General features: G+C 36.1%; 1 protein-coding gene across 1 annotated transcript in view; it reads right to left on the reverse strand.

Moving 5' to 3' along the window:
* Positions 1 to 21,298, reverse strand: part of CCDC6 (coiled-coil domain containing 6) — a 52,574-nt gene that overhangs the window by 5,942 nt on the left and 25,334 nt on the right. Inside the window, exons 3-7 of the mRNA XM_050898890.1 lie at positions 16,887 to 17,015; positions 11,697 to 11,800; positions 9,795 to 9,955; positions 7,090 to 7,246; positions 3,692 to 3,792 (exon numbers count right to left, since the gene is read on the reverse strand). Of these exons, the coding sequence (XP_050754847.1) occupies positions 3,692 to 3,792; positions 7,090 to 7,246; positions 9,795 to 9,955; positions 11,697 to 11,800; positions 16,887 to 17,015 (652 nt within the window). The remainder of the gene's footprint in view (positions 1 to 3,691; positions 3,793 to 7,089; positions 7,247 to 9,794; positions 9,956 to 11,696; positions 11,801 to 16,886; positions 17,016 to 21,298) is intronic.

The raw sequence follows: 21,298 nt of genomic DNA on the forward strand, positions 1-21,298 counted from the left end.
AAATTAATTTCTTTTCCTGTAGTAAACTACCATGTTTCAAAACATACATTACACAGTGTTAAACGTAACTTTTTACTTAACATAAATGGTGTAAGGCTCCCCTGGCAGCTTAGTTTTAGTCCACAAGTATTTCCATCCAGCCTTCCATTTCTCCTCAGAGGAAATGGCTCCCTGAACAAAACACAGTCTGAAGATGCAGAGAGGTTGTGCCTGGAGAAGCCATCTAGCACTGAGCCACTACGAGTTTCCACAAAGAAACTGGATGTAGGTGGCTCCTCCAAGGCATACCAGATCCACACCCAGGCTTCCTCCTGTTTTGCCTTGGTGTTTATAGGCAGGGACCCAAAGATCTTTGGGGCTGTGAAGTTAAAACATTCTGGGATTAGTTGCTAGCTGGACTAGGCTAGCAACTAACATTTAAAATTACAACTTATTTTATCCACATTAAGGAAAGCCTAATATTCAAAAGTACAAGTATCTAATTCTTTCATCTAAATATTTCCTTTCTGTAAGAACTGATTTATAAAAATGCAGAGTATCTGTATTGCTAACCAAGGTAAAAAGAAACAGCAACTGCTAAGTGCTTAAAGTTCAGATCTTGAAGTGTTTTGAACATATTGAATATTTCTCAAAACAGCACATTTTCCAAAACCTTTAGCTCATTATTGCTTTCTGACAAAAATATCAGTGAGGTAGGAGACAAGACTTTTCCCAGCTGTTTAGTATTAGACACTAGCAACTGCTTTGGACAATTATGACCAAAAAAATTTCTAAAGGTCTATTAAACTTTTACAACCCCACACTGGATTTAACAGTTTTCATACTTCTTGAACATTAAATCAATGAAAAACAGTGCCACTGCAGCTACAGTATACACCAACACTCAGCTTTGTCCTTAACTGCATGTATCTGTGTTTGTGCCTACAACTGATGAGACAAGATCTTGGGGGAAAAAGCCAACACCCAAGCCTCAGATCACTAATAAACTCATATAAGAAAACATACTCTCCTTGCTTCCTTAAATTCTGATTCTGCTACATCCCCAATGTATGTCTGGTGCAAATTATGAGTGACTCCAATGGAATCACTGTCACTTTAGAGTAGTCAAAAAACGCAGATTAACAAAATTAATCTGCTTTTTGACTACACAATCTAATTGTCTGTACAGCATATGTTTTATAACTAAGTGCTTTTGTAAGCACAAGGACAGAAACAAGTCAATGTTCAGGTAGTTGACAATGTGTTGCAAGTCAGAGACAAGAGCTCACAACAATAAAAGGCAAAAAATACACTTTAAGTCACCTTTGCAACATTACAATTTTGGACTGCTTTGGGATAAATCAGCTCCAAAAGTTTTACAAATGCAAGTCTACATGGCAGTCAGAGAAGCGACAACAGAGTAGTGCACGTACATCCAAGGTAGCTCATCTCTGCAGCCCAAAATCTCTATCTAGCCTAGCTGCAGAAGCAAAGCATAAAACAGTTTACCTACACGAAAGACTAATTGGTAATTACAGTAACAATCCCCAGCTGCCTAGGAGTAGCAATACTTCCACAATCTTCAAAGTTCCATGCACTGTGCTAGAAATCTCAGCAGTATCTCAGGTTGAAAGAGTCCTCAAAAGCAGCATCTCAAGCCATGCAAGCACAAAAGGCTTTGGGATTCAGGAGCCAGAATCTGACTGGCTATCCATATGAAATTATAGCGTTTCTAACTGGTTTCAAATTATGTTTCTACAAATTCAGGCACATCATTTCCCAAACGAAACATGCCAAGTCATACAATTACTTGATGCAAAATATAACTGTTGTATTATTCTGTGCTGATACTTTTGACAGCGTCTCACTGCACTACTTTAGATATAAAGTACTCTCAAAACCTATTTGTTTTCATCCATTACTGCATTCATATATCCCAGACAGCTGTACAAAATTCCCTATTGATCTCATTAGTTCTCTAACAAACTGCTGCTTCTATTTTTCTGAAGTCTGAAACTTCCCAACTGCGGATATTAATTTATCAGATGTGAAGGAGAGTAACATAGCTGCCCATGCAGAAGTGCTAGCCTGGAACATTTACTGTACCAATATTACCAAAATTGTGAACTCTGTTAGAAGAGATCATTTCAGCTGTGCTATTTTTAACTCTGCTTCAGACTGTGTTCCAGCATCCTCTGACTGTGGGATGTAATTCCCACTAGAATGCAGCACTCTTGTATCAACTACTGATGGGAAGTCAAGTCCACAGGGAACAAGGAATGTGCTTCAGTCCCAGCGTAGGAACGAAACGACAGAGTAGTCCTGCACTGACACATCAGCATCTAAATTGGGTGCATTTCTAGGTAATCTAGGATGCAAGCCTGTAAGTTACTAGACAATTTTTCCTACACATACTTTTAATTATAACCACTGTGTGAACTGCAGATACAATGTGCAGTTGAATACTGTATTATGAAGGCTGCACATGTATAACCACAAACATCCAAACTAGTTACTCTGGAACAGTGGTTAGCATGACTGCATTTCTGCACATCCAATTACAGGAAAAGGGTAAGAAAACACATATCGTTTTCTTGGTAACATACCTTGCAAAACATTGGAAGTCAAGTGATTTGGCTCATTTCAGAAGCCCAAAAACCTCTTGAAAAACTACCATAATGCTCATCTCTAACACTGTAACATGGCTTATGGCCACAGCTAGTTTTCACACATGCTTACTCCTTTTGCAACGCCTGGATGAAAACTATTTTGAGTCCTTCCGAAAAACTAAAGTCAATCTTGAAAATTAAAGAGTTTAAAGGCATTTTATATGTTCTAGCAGACCTGTGTAATAAAACGTCTCAATCTTATCTTGCAGAATGTGTCAATATAGAGCACATCTCATTTGCCCTTACTGTAGGACTCTGTCCGACAGGTTCTAAAGGTGAACTTGGGAAAGCAGGGCATGCAGGATTCACTTCATTATGTACAAGTGAGTTTGTGATCACCATATAACATCCATGGCCAACAACTTTTAATGAATGTCCAAGCACAATTTTAAGGGATTTTAAATTTCAGTCAATAAATGTGTTAGTAACACAAATACATTTCCTTTGACTTAAAAAATACATTCAGTAATTAAAAACTCAGAAAAGGTTAGTTTGCCTTTGTTATACAAAGCACTAGAGACAGGAATTCTTAATTTTATAGCTATTGTTTTATAATAGAAAATAGCCGAAGTACTAAAGCCATTTCTCTACTAAAGAGAAAATGGAAATTGACTTTTTTCCAACATGTTCAAGATTAGACTTCTATAAGAAGTTTTGATTCAGAGCACAATAGCAGTCTCATTACTAGTCCATCACCAAACTCTAGAAATCTGTTTGAACTATGTATCCTGTTGGGCAACTTCTATAGAGAAAAATAAAATAGAAGAGACAGAGAGAAAAAGAGAGCGCAAAAAAGAAATAACAGTTCAAGTGATAGCTACTTAACCAACCTTTAATATCTGTTCAGTGTGAAACAGAAAACTGTAAAACCATCCGAAAACATGCTGCACTAGAAGACATCTAAGGTAAAAATATTCTTACATTTATGATGCAGTTTTTTTTTCTCCAGACTAGCTTTGAAAGGCTACTGACCTAAATATATTAATAGGGCATGTTACTATGTGATGCATACAATAATCTTAGAAACTGGGTTAAATATTTACCAGGTGATATAGGTCTGCTAGAACTTGGTGAGGGTGTATAAGGGATAGGACTGGACACAGTGCGAGGTCTTAATCCTTGTGCAGACATCTCATTAAAATATCTAACAAAAAAAGGCAAAAATAATTAGATCAAACCTTTTAAAATGTGCCACATTTTAAATGTTTCACTGTGGTGTTTTCAATTCCCATAAGAATCACATTAGATTAATGAAGGACCAGTCACCTTTAGGAAGTTATGACAGGAACTCTCGTCATTGCTGAAGGTTCAGATACTGGCTTAACTTCCAATGGAAATAGCTGGACTTATCTTAGTCATTTGCAGTAAAACCGTACAAGTTGCATACGATTAGAATAGTACATATTAAGGCCAGAGGTATAAATCATGTCATCCAATCTGACCTATACTACATTCTTGCACTTTACACATCATTTCTACATTGAACTCAATAGCTTGTCTGGCTGGAGTGTATCTTCCAGAAAGGCACTCAGCACTAAACTGAAATCATGAAAGGGAGGGGGGGGATCATTAAAGTATTGATAATTTCTTCCAACAGCTGATCAGCCTCACAGTTAAAAATATGCCCTGTTTCCCACTTGAATCCCTCTGGTCTCAATGTTTAGGCATTTGCTTATTGTGTCTTTTGCCACCGGAACACAGCAACATTTTGAACCCAGGACTTTCTCCCACTAAAGATACTTCTAGGTTGTGTTGCAAGACACCTCCCACGCTTCACTGTGATAAACTGAACAGATTAGAACCTCAGGCAAGGCATTTTTCTCTACCTGTAATAATTTTAGTGGTATTTATTTGTACTTTACTCACTGAATATAGTGAAGCTTCTTCACAGCCATCAAGTGCTGTATAAAAGGAGATAAAAATTATACCAATTGCTCCTACTTGCCGCTTACTGTTTATATCTCAAAAGTAATTTTATGGTTTTTTTTCCACAGCACTAGGCTGGCAGCTTTCAGGTCGACTTGCTTATGTCCTCTCCACCTAGATTTTTCAGTCATTGTCTAGGTTAGAGGTTCCCCTGCTCACCTTCTCCTGCACATATGGTTGCAAATCAGTGCCCTTGGGTTTATATTATTACATTTAGCTGTGTTTCTTTACTGGACACAGCAAACCAGCAGGCAAAATTAGCTACCTAACAGCCCTTTGACTCTTACTTGTCTCCCCTTCTACCATTGTGTTCTCAGAAATTCTTAGTAGCTACATTTATTTCCAAATCACAGAAAAAAACCACAACATGGAGCACCATTAAAAATATTCCTATTTGATGGAACTCACAACAACGACTACTTCAACGTCTGTGAGTCAGTTCATATACTATTTGAAACATGTTTTGATACTGCATCTTATTAATTTTTAACCAGGCTATTCAGAGTTACTAAGCGACAACACCTAACACAGGCGGTACACTGCAGTGATAGCAAAGTTGGTTTAAATTTGGGTAGATCAGGTAACAAAAGTAGCTGCAATAGAGAACAACAGAAAATTAACAAACTGGCAAATTAAAGTTTAATTAAATATAAGTTTTCTAAAGAGCTACCAGTGGCAAGGTTAGCGAAATCAAACTGACTAGGCTACCTCTGCAACACGCAGTAACTTGTAATGCAGACAGTACACGTATTACAGCAAGGCAGTGGTCTTTGTGATTTAATCATATTTTATTCTACATAAAGACAATTTTCCGTAAGTCATCCTAGTACCTGGATCAGGTGATATGGAATAGCGGCACACCATTAGTATGCTTGCTGGTTTCAGGTATTTCCCTACTACTCCAGAGAACAGGATGGAGGATTGAGAAGACAAAGCTATTGCTAGTCAGGTGGAAGAAGTTTTGGGAGAGCTGTGTATTTTGCATTCAGTAAAGCATTTTCACGTACCCCTATCTACAAAAAAAAAAAAGTATCATTGGCTAACAGAATGCAACTGAAAAAACTGGATATCTGATCCATCACCACCATCATTTTTAGGAAGACAATGTAAGCTGACAAAAATTTACATTTTAAAATCACTACTGCACGTAGTTCCACAATTATTTTGTCTACACAGTTCTCCTAAGACTAACCACTCTAATACCCGCTTCATCCTTCCCTTTACTTGTTATTACTTACACTGCAAATACCTGTTTTGGAGTGATTCTGTCACGCTTCTGTAGTACCAAGAAAATCAACATGACAATGAAATTTCTTAGAAGTACAGAATAGTTACATGAATTTTCCTGCATTTTATTGATTATCACTACCTACAACTGGCTGACAAAAAAATTATTAGGATACTCTACATTTTTCGATTAATACTGCTAATTCACACAGATTTAGATTTTGACTGTATTTCCATTACAATGTAAATATTGGCAGAAAAGATTAGGCTAATAAAAGTAGATTCAAACACCAGAATCCTATGTTTCTAACAATGTAATTTATATAACATTCACTACATCTTAATACCAGATGCTACTGCAATATATGTCAGTTGCCTAGTATTTCATTAAAATGAAAACACTACCTTGAACTTTAAAGGTGCTCCTTGAAACAAAATATCTGGTACTTTGTTTCTGGTAAATTATGGCTTATAACAAACATACTGATGACCCAAGAAGAAATATCTCAGTATCAGAAGAATACACAGCACAGGGTAACTTTATTTTTTTTAAAGGACCACTATAAATCCAAAATAATGTAAAACAGTACAACAAAATAATGAGCATTTGATAAGAAATGTTTTATTCAAAGTGTACTTAAAAACCTCTTTCAAGATATAACACTGTCATATGACTATGATGCGAGAAAACACTAAAAGGCATCATATAAAACCATGAAAAACTCAAGACTATCTGTAAGGTCAGTGCAAGCAATGCAGCTTGTAGCAGAGAAAAAAAATCAAGGATGTTATGGTTTAGACATCAAGAACAACCCAACAGTTCTGGAAATGCTTCCTCTCTCTAAGGCTTTACACGGTATCCCTTTGTATTTGGCTGAACACATTTCACTTTCTGCAAAAGACAAATTAACCCCAAGTAAGGATGTTGCTCCTACCTCACAGAATTCCTTGCAGTTACCAGGTTAGGGGCAAAACAAAGGTACTATGATCGAATTATCCTGAATCTCAACTCCACAGCTATATTTATTTCAATATACATTATCAAAACCCTAAGCAATCTTCAGATACAAATATTTTCTTTCTCACTGTTAAAACTAATGCAATATCTACACAAGTTTGATACAATTCTACTGAAGATATTCCTGGACCATGCTGCAATTTGATACGTATATTAAACCCATATACAGGTTATTTCTATAAATACTTATTCTATAATATTCAAAAAGAAGTATGAGTATTGATTAATAAGCTCAATGCCAACATATCTGGATGGCTAGAAAATACAAACCTTTCATCGTCCATTTCTAAGCTGGATTCACTTTCTGACAGTTGCCTGCAGAGTGCTTCCCTACGTTCCATTTCCCTCTGTAATTTTCTTTGAAGTCTCAAGTTTTCTTCTCTCATATGTCGCTCCTCTTCCAAATATTGTGCCATCTTCTCTGAATCTGAAATTCAAAATTTTGTTAAAATTTGATTAAAATTGAATTTCACAGACAGGCAAATGCATTGTGCCTAATTTTACTCCAGTACTTCAAGAATGAGGGTGTAGAAAATGCTCAGGATTGATCACTCAAAATTCTCATCTCTAAGTCACTAGTTCAAAGCCTAATTCAGAACAGTAGCTACTAAAATAAATTACTGGTTGACAGCAATTTCGGAAATAAAAGGTAAAATGCAAAAAAAGTTTGAAGTATTTACTTAAGTGAATTTGAAAAGAAAGGAAAAAAAGTCATGAAGAAAATAACAAAACCAAAACCATAAAGAAGAAATACAATGATTCCTGCTCCACTAAAATAATGCTATTACGCGTTTACAAAGATTTTCCTGCAACACACAGAAGAAATTATTTTAAAGGTATTTCCATTTCGAAGGAGGAAGCACAAAACAAGTTCTGAAACCCCAAACACACAAACTTGTATTAAATTGCTACCTTATATGTATTCTATAGCATTCTTTCAATTACACATTTTATCATAGAGATTGGCCAGCAGAACACGTACTGATATTAAAAGCCAACAAGTGGTTTACTCTTTACATCAAAGGGCAATTTGAGTTTGCAATTCTAAACAAGTTCAGTAAACATCACTTAAATGGTCTGGTATCACAGGCTATTTAAAGTGATAAAATCAAATTATGGAAAGCTATGAAGCATTTTGACAGATGATTTAAATAAAATGGAACACATGATGAAGACTTATGACACAATGTATTTTGTGAGGTTTTCTAATGTTTGATCAAGTTTACAGTTAATTCCTTGATATTAAAAAAAAGAATATTACAATTCATCATGCTTTGTGATCACTTTATGCAGCACCCTTCAATCAAAAGAATATTCCTGGTTTAGAAGACTGTTCCCAAACTATCAACAATACATAATTTATCTCTCGTCTGTGGAAATATCACTTCTAAATGTAACAGTATCACTTATTTAAAACTATTATTACACCAAAACAGTGCCTAGACTAGAAGTAAGTGCTTCAGGAATACAAAATGTAATACCAATATCAGAATTTAGTGAGCAGATTTTATTAAGTATTTATGAATAATACTAGAGGTTCTCTAATGACCACATATTGCAAACACCAAACTGAAAACTATTTTAGTTTCACCTTCTGCTTGCAGGCTAGCACATCCACCATTTCTATCAGTATTGCTATTCATATTGCAGCTCTGTTTAATCTGTTCATAAAGGCAAAGAGTACTTTTAAACCTAGATCTTATTTTCAATGATAATTTGACTTTAAATGCTTATAGGTTTTTACTCTATATCACAATAATTCAAAAAGAAACCACTTAAAAATAATAAAGAATACTTGAAATTAATTAGGCTAGATTTGTACAAAGAGTACTTTAAATCTAAAGCCTTGCTCTCGTTCTGAAGTTCAGTAAGTGAAGGCTGCAGTGCAGAATTGGCAAGTACAAAGATTAGCAGTCCTTATCTTCTTTTAACTGACACAAATTATTAATACCACAAACTTGCGCACAAGGCCTCTGCAAAAGAGCAGTCTCCCATCACCTCTGTCTTTAAGGAAGGCCGCTGCCTCTGGCAAGCTATTTCTCTAAACAGGGGCTGAAATATTCCAGGTAGCCTGTCAAGACCAGCACACTAGAGGGGGAGAATATTGTCTGTTTCCCGCTCATCCAAGTTCTTCTGTCTGTATGGTTAGGTATCTACTTACCTATCAATTGAAATACAATGCTACTGACTAGGAACTAGGCAGAACTGATGAACTCGGATAGATGTTTCAGATTTAGCTTGAACGAATGAAGGATTGGCATTGCAAAGATGACAGGAAGGCGCAAGTGACCTTCCTGCCAGCTGAGACCAGGTGCTCAGAGCTGTAGCCTCTTCTCTTGAAAGGCAGGGCAAAAAGCAGGCTTTCGGTCAAGGGTCCATGACACTTTTCACAACAGAAACACAAGGACTTCTACACAACTATTTATTCTGTCCACCTTCAAAGTGATCTTACATAGGTAAGAACAAAATAAGATTACTTGTTCTGCTATATTGTGAAGTCAAATAGCTCCCTGAACAATTAGTCTAACACAGCTACAAACAATTATTTAAAGGTAGCTGCAATCATTAACAAGTGGAATTCTTATATACAACTGAACTTTATTTTGCCAGCTGTTAATTGTTTCAAGTAATTCTTAATTTATAACAAGACTTTTACAAAGTAGGCCATAAGTATGTTTTGAAAAATCTATATGTTGAAATACTGCTAAGTCTCTGAAAAAAAGAAAGAAACATTTTTTCTGGCCCAAAATATTCAAGAAATATTTGTTGATTCTTCCAGACACACTTCTAGTAAAGGTAAAAAACCCGCAGTATAAATACATCAACGAGCAATAATACTGCAATTATGAAAATGTTCTAATCCAAACCTGCCTTATTTTTTTCAACTTCTACCTTAAATTCAAACTCATGAAAGTATATATAAAAATCTTACATTACACAAACTTAAAAAGATTTAAAACAAGTTGTTTACTCACGCTGTAACTGTGCAGCCCTCAGTTGTTTCTTTAACCTCTCCACTTCATTCTTTAAAAATCTGATATGTCTCATCATATTTTCTGGAGAATCTATCTCCATTGATATGTCTCTGGGTGATGGTGGAGCAGATACTGGCTGGTCTAATTTCTCCTGCAAAATTCTGTATGAAGAATAGTTCAAACTTTACCTTCAATTCTAATGAAAAGAAAACCCCTTAAACCCCCAGAAAGTCACTGCAAGGATTCTGACAGGTACATAAGATTTATTTTAACTACTGGTTTTGGGGAGAGAATTTTGGGAGGATTTATAGTGCTTTCTTTTTTAACTCAAAATAAGAAAAGGTAAAATTTGTTGTCCAAGCACAGATGGATTTTCTAAAATATTCAGACATTGACACTCCCAAATATTTCTGCATACAGTTCAGGAAAAACAAATTTTGGACTATATATAGTTACCTCAGTTTTACACTCAAACGCTACTTATTCCACAAAATCATTTCTAAGCAAAGTAATTTAATCTCTTACGAGTTTTTACATTTATGTTCTTAGAGGAAGAACGCATATTCAAGACGAAAAGATGAGTAAAGTATGTTTATGGTGAAACAGAAGCTTTTCTGTGTTTCACCATTACCAAAAGAGAAAACTTCACAGACATTTTCTGAAGCACAGTCAAATAATCTCTCTTTTTTTTTTTTTGTTACATATCCAAACAGAAAGGTATTCCACATAGTCAAGATTTCAAATACCTCAAATAACTGATTGTAAATGCAGGAGTAATGACTTCTCTTATAATGAAATAAGCATGTGGTAGATATTAAATGTTCTAAATGATGATTTTTGGAGTTAACATATGAAGTATTTTTCAACCTGAAAGCATGAAACTGTTCTTCACTAGAAACATGTTGATTGGCCAGATTCAACTCTGCCCTGAACAGCAGGGACAGCACTATGCAAGCACAACACTTTGCATGGCCCAGTATTCACACATACCATACAAAGTGGTACTAAAGCATGGTCTGACTCCACCATAGCTCCTCTTAAGAAGGCACACAGTCTGCGATCAATTAAACCAGAAATGGTTTGGCTTAAAGAAGGCTTTAAATCTAAGATGCACAAAAATCCTACCAAAGGCCCATCCCATTATGGATTTACCACTGTTGAATACCACATGTAGCTTTTCAGAGCACCTTCCACACAGCAGGGCTCTGTAAAACAAAACTACAGGACCTGCAGTTCACCTGGGCTCAGGTGTTTTCTGAGGCCCCAGTCAAGGTTCACAGAGTCACACTAACATAACTGTCCTTAAACACATACAAGAAAATAAGGTATTAATCACCTCTTCTCCCCTACTCCCCCAAAAAACAGAGTTCTTCTAATATGGCATTAAAGAGAGGGTTGCTTTAATACATATTTTTAATCTTAGCTTTCCCAGGAATATAAAGTCTCACTGTCTTAACTTCTATCGAAGAAGCAGCGGGAAGTCTCAATGACATGAGTGCACACCACTGAGAAAAAGCTGAAGTTTGCTCCAAGCAGATAGGGAAAAAACAAGAGCTTCTCATATAACAAATACACTAAAATACCACGTCATTTTCTCTGGGCCATGAATATAAAGCTGACCCCAAACGAGAAGCTCTAAAAAAAAGAGTCTATCAGCAGTTGAAAAATTCAGCAAATTCCTTTGAGCTTTCCCAGGTCATTTCTTATACTATTTAGTTTCATCTACTTTAAGCAATCAAGGATGTGGCATCATGTAAACAAGGAGCTTTACAACTGCTTTAACTTCCAGGTTTTCATAGATTAAACAACTCTTATGGGACAGAAATGAACATATTTAACCAGAACATTATGTATTAAATGATATCTCTCCCACAGTAACAAACACACTGCAACAAGACAAACCGTTTTTCTGCTTCAAGCTTATCCATTCTCTTCCAGAGACGATTCACTAGTGCTTCTTGTTCTTGTTCCAAAGTATTTTCAAGGTCAATCTTCTCACGTCTTAGCTGGAGAGGAAAAACAATCCATGAAAATGATGTAAATGTATTTTTTGCAAGGAACTGTCATTAGGAAAGACCACTGCTATAACAACACCATTTTACATGATGCAGAAGGTGAAGAAGAGACAAAAATCAGGCACAACACACTGGTCACAGAACCAGTGAAAAATCAAGAGATTCAGGAGTCGCACAGTTGTCATCTCCTTAACAGAAATTTTTCTCACAGAACTTGTCTCTGGCCAATAAGGAGGAGCTTGAAACCTGGATGCGCTGTCACTGATGACATGACAACCCTATTCAAAGACATCTTCTATTCCATTACTGTCCACTACACCAACATTTATTCTTTTGAAAAATTTTAGACTTTTTTAGTGGAAGAATCACAGTTAAGTAAGCCAGAAATGGAAGAGAAGCCATGTTTGCCTTGTGTTAGATAAAGAAGCAACATAACAAAAATAGTAAAGAAAAAAATTATGAACTGCCTTAAGTGTTACTGTATCAACCCTTACTAGCAGAAACAAATGTATTTCTATCTTAGCAAAGGCTTTATAAAAGTAAATGCTTAACTTGACATTATTCCCATTCACTTACTGTGTGAACAAACATTCTTGATTCTACTACAAGCTAATAAAAGCAGATATAATGTAGAACCACACATGAAGAAATCTATTATTAGTATTTTAGTACAAATACAATACAAATATTAATAAGAATACACTAGAATACTAAGAGGCACAGCTGATCGTATTCAGTAACACTGGCGGCTGAACTCCAGAAGCTAGCAATAATGAAACATACGGGAATAGGTTTACAGGTGGAAAATAGCATAGAGGTATTTTTCCCAGCCAAGCCTTAGTTAACACTCACCACTTTCCTGATGGGCAAATAATCCCACATTACAAAATGGAAAGACTGAAAACAGATTAAGTGATTTCCTCACACATTTACTGCATCACTGAGTGAAGTGCTATTACAGCATTTAAATCTGTAAGGGCTCTGTGCTAACCACTAAATTAATATTGAGATACCCAAACAAAATTCAAACTTAGGCACTTCAGGTAACAGTGCAAGTTTAATGAATGTACAACTTTCTTCTTTAAAGCTTAGAGGAATTAGTTACTGTAAGTAAAAATAGACATATATTGATGAGTAATAGGGAACATAATTAGAAAAAGAAACACTGTTTAGTAAATCTTTCCATGTCTGAGGTTGCAGATGTACATTAACAATTGAGGGAACTTACACTTCAATAAAAGAGAACTCGGGAGCAATATGCATCAGCCTCACACAAGGGATGAGAATTTGGATCCTGACTGACACTTTGTTCCCCACAGCAGCAGGAGCTGGAGTGGTATGAAGGCAAAGGGCTCAGCCCCGGGAGATACAGGGCGCTTTGCCTTAGGGCACTGCTCATTAGCCGGTTTGGCCAATGCTTGGGGCTGACAGCATTCAGAGGGAAGAAAGTACACAAAACGTTCTGGGAATCTGCGCACCGTGCTTCTACATTACCAGCACGCAGATCTTCACAACACTGCATAGCTATCCATACAAACACATGATAAAAAAGGTTTGATTGCAGATCACTACTTCTGCAGCAATGGTTTTTGCATCACTTCAATGCAGTATGGTTTAGACTCACCTGCTCTGACATAGTCTTTTTACAGCTGTGTTATTGATATAGCACCAAACCAACCCACAAAAAACATACTGGTGAAAATAAATCTATTTCATTTAATGGTACGAAGACCAGCACACTGGAATTAGAAGACAGAGTAAATTATTTATAACCTTGCATTTGAAAAATCTAAGATCACATTTAGTATTATAGCAACCATCACCAAGGCAGCAGAGTCCATTAATTAGAAATCTGCACGTAGGTGAGCATGCACAATGGCAAAGTCAAATCATTAGCAACAATATACAAATGAGCCTTGTGTTGTGCCCTGAAGGCTGACAGACATGCTCTGATGAAACGCCAAAGAAACCGGGTTGTGAAACAGATCTAAAACTCCACATTTCCAGCAATATGAAAACACACTGGAAACAAGTATCTTCCTTTCCTGATCTTGAGCGTTGTCCCAGTTCCTCCCCGTGTCAGGATATTAAAGCTTTGAGGATGAACACCTTGAATTGAACCTACAGGAGAAGTGACTGCAGCATCCTGACCAGAGCTGTGAATTCAGAGAACAGGTATATTTGTTTTGTACTAGGTAGTTTCAGGTGTACTTTGAAATACAGTTTAACTCAAGTCAATGAATTTGTTAGGAACATGATAATACTCTGAACTAAAAGAAGCAGGATAGGATTACATCTCAAGACCAAACCAGCAGCTCTGCCAATACTAGTGTCATTCTATATGGGTTCAAAGTTACATTCCAATAAACACCATTTAATTTTTACCATCACAACAGGGAAACGAGGAAGTATTGCTTGCGGTTTTGGACCTTAATCTTCCCTTCAGAGGAAGGGAAAAATCCCTTTTAACCTTCCTCACCAACCAATTGTGTTCCTTCTCATCTCTCTTTCTCTCTCACACATACATTTACTTTACTTCAAATGCAGCTAAAATATCCATTGTCTGTGTATTTCTGGATTACCGCTTCTTCAGTCTTCTTGCCAACTTACTAACAAGCACAACTGTTCCCTCCTGAAATGGAGAACTTCCAAATCAATGAAAGTTGAGTATGATCTCTGCCCAAGCCCACTATCCCAAATTTCACTTCTCTGCTTCTCGTCTGCCCCTCCCCCCCTTTGTAGCTTTAATTCTTTGCTGCTCTCCAAGAATATCTTTCCAGAAGATTTTACACATTTCATGTTGTTCTCCTTTCAAAGAAGCAGACATAGGAGATGGTTATTAGTAGTTTAGTTCTTATTTCTCATCTCCTAACTGCATCAATTCTCATTTCTCACTGTACTGTATGAAATAGAAAAGCAATTAAAAAGAGTAACAAGACTACACAAACTTGGCCCCTGTAGGACAAAACTGACAGCTATTTATTTCCTATCAAACCACTGAACTATAAAACAGAACATCATTGCTCATTTTAACTGAGACATTCAGTTAATGAAACAGTCACATGTTGCAAATTTCTTCACCACTAGCCTTCAGAGAAGAATGTTCTGCCACTTCAAGCTGACTTAAGAAAAATTAAGTCAGGTCACACTTGAACCCTAAGATCCAACTTAATTTTTTTATTTAGGAATAACATTCTACGGAACCATCACTGCTACAAACTGGCTACCTACTGATCACCTATGGCATACGCAGCTCAGATGAGACAAAGCAAAGGAGGAAGGACACAAAGCATAGATAATTCACATTCCATATTTTAAAAGTAATAGTTTAGTGAACATATGTTGTAACTATCTGCTCACTGATTACAGTGATAGATCTAGTAACGCAGCCCTAGACTATGTTCAAAGCATTGCTGAAGTACTCCTTCCAAGCCCTGTTTAACAGGTCTCCTAAAGATCATGTTGAAGCGTTGTTGCAATTTCTCTTCCTTAATTCTCTATGTGTACAAAAAAGGCAACATTGCTCTGCTCACAACTTTTGGTTGCTTCTTGCTAGGTACGGCACATGCCCCAAAGGCTGTTGCGTCAGCTGGTTAATTAGCACAATAAGCTTTTTTTTTTTTAATTTGTGTAAGAGAAGCAAGCATGCTGAAGTTCAATGTAACTTGAGATTTACTATACCTTACTGTAAGAGAAAACAAAGGCCTACATTGCATTACATATAAATACGCATGGAATTTCTAAGTAAGACTGACAGCCAAATTTAACATCTTCTTCAACAAAGTAAGTTTTCAAGGCCAGATATTTGAGCATCCATGCTTTTTGAACAATCTATCATTCATATTCATATGTAGCAACAAGTTTCAAATTTTATGATTTCACAACTCTGGTCAGAACAACAAAACGAAAATAAATACCATTAAGATTTCAGCTGTGGCTCATGCTAACATTTCAAAGACTAGAACAGCTTAGTATGTGAGCTTACTTTGCATTTTCATTAAGTGGCTGCCACCACCACCTTGTGGCTAAGAGAGTTATTTCAATCTCATGTTCATTTCCATGCTGGTTAAGGATTTGCTGGCAACTACATCTTCCTACCTTTCTATTTTTCAATTTGTTCCATAGATCTCTCCATATAGAATGTTAGCATAAGAATCAAGAAAACCCATTTCATCATTAAGATAGACATTAATTAATTTATCCACGATGTCAACAGAAATCGGAGTCATACAAAACTGGTAGAAATTCAGATTACCAGCAAGAAAAAAGTTCCACATCTGACGAGAACAGCAAAAAAATTCACAGAAATAATGTACTATATTTACACCACCCAAATTATTGGACTTCCACAAGCCAGAAAAACTGAAGTTCTTTAACAAGCCTATATGTTTCATCAGTTTGCCTTTTAAGTCAAAAGGACTCCTACTAACACCACTGAGATGCTTTGACACACACGCCTAAAATTAGATGTAAGAGCAGTCCCATTGTCTAAACTTCCAGTGGAAACGTGATCAAAACAAGTGGTGTTTTATCTCTGCAATCTTCATAACTGTCTAGGGAGAAAGGGAGTTGAATGTAGTTGAATCGCAAATCTTTTTAAGTATACACACAGCTGACAACTCACACTGAGTCCTGTGCTATCCAAGCTGCCACAAAAAGGTGACCCAGAGCACAAGCAGACCACATACATATGTTTACTGTTGTGCTTAACCGCTATCAGAAGTAAGTCTTTCTCACTAGCAGCACGAGAGCGGGAGCTGATGAACAGCAACAAGAAGCATTACTTACAAAAAAGTTGCGTTTGCAAAACTCACAGCTGTCCAGCAGACATGAAGGCCTGCAGTAAGGTTACTAAAAGTTGTAATAGCCACGAAAAAAAATTAATCAAAGTTTCTCATAATAAATGTTAATGATTTATTGCTTTAAAAGTCAAACTGACTTTTCCGTATTTTTGATATTGCCCAGTTTCTTACATACTTAAAAAATTAAGTCAAATCTAATACAAAACAAGTTGGTTTTTTTTTTTTTTTTTAGAATCCTGTTTTACCATCATATAATTCTGAAAGTAAGGAGTTACCTGCTCCAGGGTGAGCTGCTTCGAAATTGTATCATTTTCCAGTTTTTTAATCTTCTTCATCAGTTTGTTCACTTGAAATTCCTGTTCCTGCTCTAAATGCTGCTCCAGTTCAGCTTTCTCATGCTGCAGCTAAAAGTTTAGGAGACATGGAAGTATTTTAAACACACAAATAAAGTACGAAACATTACGCACCTTTTATACATTTATTTACATGTTTATTCTTACTGCACGTTAAATTCTCCACTGATAATTCTCAAAAGACTTCAAAATGCACAACCCACCCAACAGCCCTTTAAAAAGCAACATTTTAAACTGTGTTCCATTTACAAAGCAGATGGAAGTAAACTACATTTCCAAATATTTAATGAAGTCAAATCAAAATAGATACATTATATATAGCACTTAAAATAATTATAGACATTTCAAAAGTCAAAAATCTATCATAATGTTCACAAAAGCATTAATTTTAATCTAAATGCATCATCTCAAGAGCATCCAAAGCATAAAATGTAGGTCTTAGCACTTCCTTCTCCCAGGCAGCTGAAAGCTTAAAATCATGACTGAAGTCATACTACTGAAACTGCTGTGCAACAAGATAGTGTTAAAAAAAAAATAATAATAAAAAAAAAAAAATCTATTTTCTATTCCTATGCAATCAAGAATCAAAAGATTTTTGATGACATAAAAACAGTGGTTATTTCAAATCAATGTTATAAAGTTTCTTAACACTCGAGGGAAATTTTTTTTCAGTTAGTATTTCCAATGAAAAAAACCTTTACTCTCAAAGCTCTCAAGCAGATGGAAACAAAAAAAAACCTCACATTTTAACATAAATTATGGCTTGGAGTCGAGGCACTTTTAACATTAAAGACAAAATCACAATGGAATCCCTCTGAGACAGGGATCCAAGTCTTCCTGTGGATAAAACAGTGTGCCTGGCACCATGGTACGAACACGTGAATTTGACTTAGTAAAAAGCAAATGTCACCAAAAGACAATGGTGTAGTTACACCGTGCTCTGGCCATCCACTGAAAACTGCAGGCACTTTTTTCCACCTGCTTATTTTCTATGCCAGTTCTTCTGGCTATCACATAACAATACGTAAGATCATAGTGTTTAAACGTGTGAGGAAAATCTGAGGAAATGGAGACACACCTCACGATCATGGACACAAGTTGAGATTGCTGGATATCTACAGTGAAGAAATATACTTTGATTTTAAAAGAAGCTAAAATTGCTAGTTCATTAATTCAGTTCCTTTTGCTGCTATTTAGAGACAAAATGGTCTGGGAAGTGCAGCCTGGCAGAGAGTTCAGAGCAGAAAGGCTTGTGTGGAGAGAGCACTAGACAGACAGTAACTACTTGGCAATATACGGATGGGAGAAGTTTGCAGTTTATCTGTGTTTTCAGGGCTTATCAATTTTGAGATTTTATTTTTCACAAATTAAACACCAGAATAGTAATTAAAAAATGAGATTTATTCCTTTCAGTTACTAAATTACAGTATATTTTCCAAAACCCATGATGCTCATGGTAATTCCCATGCACTTGAGGAAGCCACCTAGACTCCAACATGATAATCACTGAGACTATTATGGCAGCTTTTGATCAAATGGTTAGGAAATTCTGTTAAACTGTCCAGTTGGAAACAAAGCCATTTCATTTCTTGTGTGAGAATACACAGGCCTGCTAAGTGAGATTTTCAATAGAAGAAAAATTTGTATTCACACTTCTAAATCAAAATACTGTTTGTGTTGTTTGATAACGAAAAATTTGAAGTTTCTTACTTCAGTATTGGAGTTAAGCTTGGTTGGAAAAAAACAGGTTTAATATGAAAAGAACATTATTTAGTCTTACAACTCAGTAAGCCCCTCTCCCTTCCTTCCCCACCCCTACACAACAGCTACAGTTTAAGACTGAAGACAGCCACAGAGCACAAGGAGTAGACAGCACACGGATTACCACCTAGCTCAAGGTACTTGCTGCACTTTCATCAATCTTCATTTTGCTTCATTAAAAAAGCTAGAGCTTTTTTTTTCCACCTAATTAAAAATCGAGACCAAAGCCAGTTGCTGTAATCAGCTTATATTTAGTTAGCAAATTAAACTGTGTGAAAAGGCACATAGCCAGAATCTCTTACTCAGCCTAAAGCCAGATGCTGCTAACAGAAAGCATGTGGCTGGGGACTGCTAGCATTTGCAGACAGTCCAGTGAATCAGGCAGATCATACAGTCGTATGAAGGCACCTCAAACCAACTCAACAACAAATACAGTTTCTTGCTCATGTGCTTCATGCAAATGCAACTACCGTATTATTTAAAACAAACTGAGCTGCAATAGCCCAATCTTGCTTGTCAAATCATTCCTTTTAAAGCTTGCTGGAATTTCCATCACATAGGAACTGATGAGGCTTACTCATTAGATCTGTAGCTGCTGTGTAGGATCTACTAAACCCCTTGGGAGTGTGAACATACTGCAGCCAAAGGACCATTCTAGCTGATCAGAAAGCTACTAAGCAAAGCCAGGAGAGATCTATTACAGGAATATCTTCTATTCTGATTTTAACATAAATACACCAGAAAGCAAAGTGACTGGGAATAAAAAGAAACCCACAAATACTTTCCCCTTGAGTGCTAAAAGGGATTATAACATGAAAGCCCTCTCGGACATTCTGATGAACCTACTTTATTGTGCTACTCCCCTTCACTCATTATTCAAAGTGGGAGAAAAATACTAACAACACACCCCAAAATTCATATTAATGGTGTCTGTCACTCATAATTGGGCAAAATAATTTTTTCCTTTTATTGTCTTTGATGATAAAACCAAACCAAAACAAACAAAAAACAGTTAAAGGTGAAACCCTAACACTGAACAACAGAATTGCTAACAATGAGAAAATATCCACTGGTAAAACACTGATGGATAGTGTTTATTTTACTTAGTAAGAGAGTATTTTCAAACTGGTTTTAATTATATGCAATTATAGTAACAACTGTTTACAGAAACACCTACGTCTGCCAGCTAAAGAGAAGGAAAAAATGTGTTAGAACGTGTCACCTTGATGACAATGTCTTATAGACCTTGAATTGCATATGAAAACTGTAGGAGAGATACTGGGGGAATTTTCAGCTACGTAAGGTCAGAGATGGGTTTGATGCAAGAGAGACAGCTAATACTTTAAAGTAAGAATGGGGCTATCAAATACAAAGCTTAGCAAGAGAAAGTGCGTGCGTTAGTTCAGGTAAGTCCTATAAAACTACAGTAATATCCTTCTCTATCTACAGAAGTAAGTTTCCTGATACAATGTAGGACCACACTTACCTTACTTCCTTACTGTACTGGCTTATTCTGGGACAGTAGAAAGTGTTTTTATGAAATAATGGAGCTAATGGATGAAGTTCCCCCTTAAAAAAACAACCTTCATTTATCCCCCAGACTACGACCTTGTACATTGTACTGAACAGTCTATTTTTAGTACTCCAGCCCTCAAAAGTTGTCCAATTCCTCCTTTGCTGCATCCTGAAAGTCCTATTTATTAACAAATTTGTATCAGCAGTTTGCCTCCTCTTTATGTCCAGATGTTCATCAAATAAATGACAGATGAACTGACTCTGTTTATTCTGCACGATGACATTTGCACCCTTCAGCTGACGCATCGTATTTTGGAGAGCAGGAAGGGTAATAGCTTATGTTTACAGACTTATAATTTTTGAAAGAATTGTCAAGAATCAGACTTGCATGAGAAACAGTTCTGTATAGCCTCCCAATTACTTAATCTGCCTGACTACACATTATGCTATTATCTTGGTATGTCGTAACATTTTACTTTCAAGGACAGATACTTAGACCAATTTGCACTTCCAAAAATATAAGGGTATTAAAAAAAAAAATCTGCATTTGATTTTGAAAAAGACTGTTGCACAATTTAAAGAATAATTGACTTTGTAAGTTCAAACAATATTAAAAATTAATTACTCTTTTGAGCAGCCTTGTTTCACAAAGGATAAATTTTCAAGATTCACTACTTTAAATTTCAAAACAGTAACTCAACAAGTCCCTGTCCGCAGCTGCAAGAACAGATGCTGCATCAAAACACTTCTAATGATACTCTGCAAAATATTACTACCATTCTATAATGACTAGGGATCAAGGACTCTATAAAAATATTGTTCCAAACTTTCCAGAGACTTAGTCAGGTAGACAAAAATACAATTAGAGTAAGTACATGGGAGAATACAGTGAATGTGTATAAGGCTTATAAGAACTTTATCAGGAATGTATGTGATGAAAAGCTTTTGTTTACTCCAAAACCTCTGTTGAGATGCATGTGCTCTGCAGCATTCAGCCTAGAAAACTAAAAATTATGCTAAACAAAGGAAGTTTAACCAGTAAAAGCGTACACTTATTT

The sequence above is a fragment of the Gymnogyps californianus genome, chromosome 6 (genome assembly GCF_018139145.2).
Source record: "Gymnogyps californianus isolate 813 chromosome 6, ASM1813914v2, whole genome shotgun sequence".
Classification (NCBI taxonomy): domain Eukaryota; kingdom Metazoa; phylum Chordata; class Aves; order Accipitriformes; family Cathartidae; genus Gymnogyps; species Gymnogyps californianus.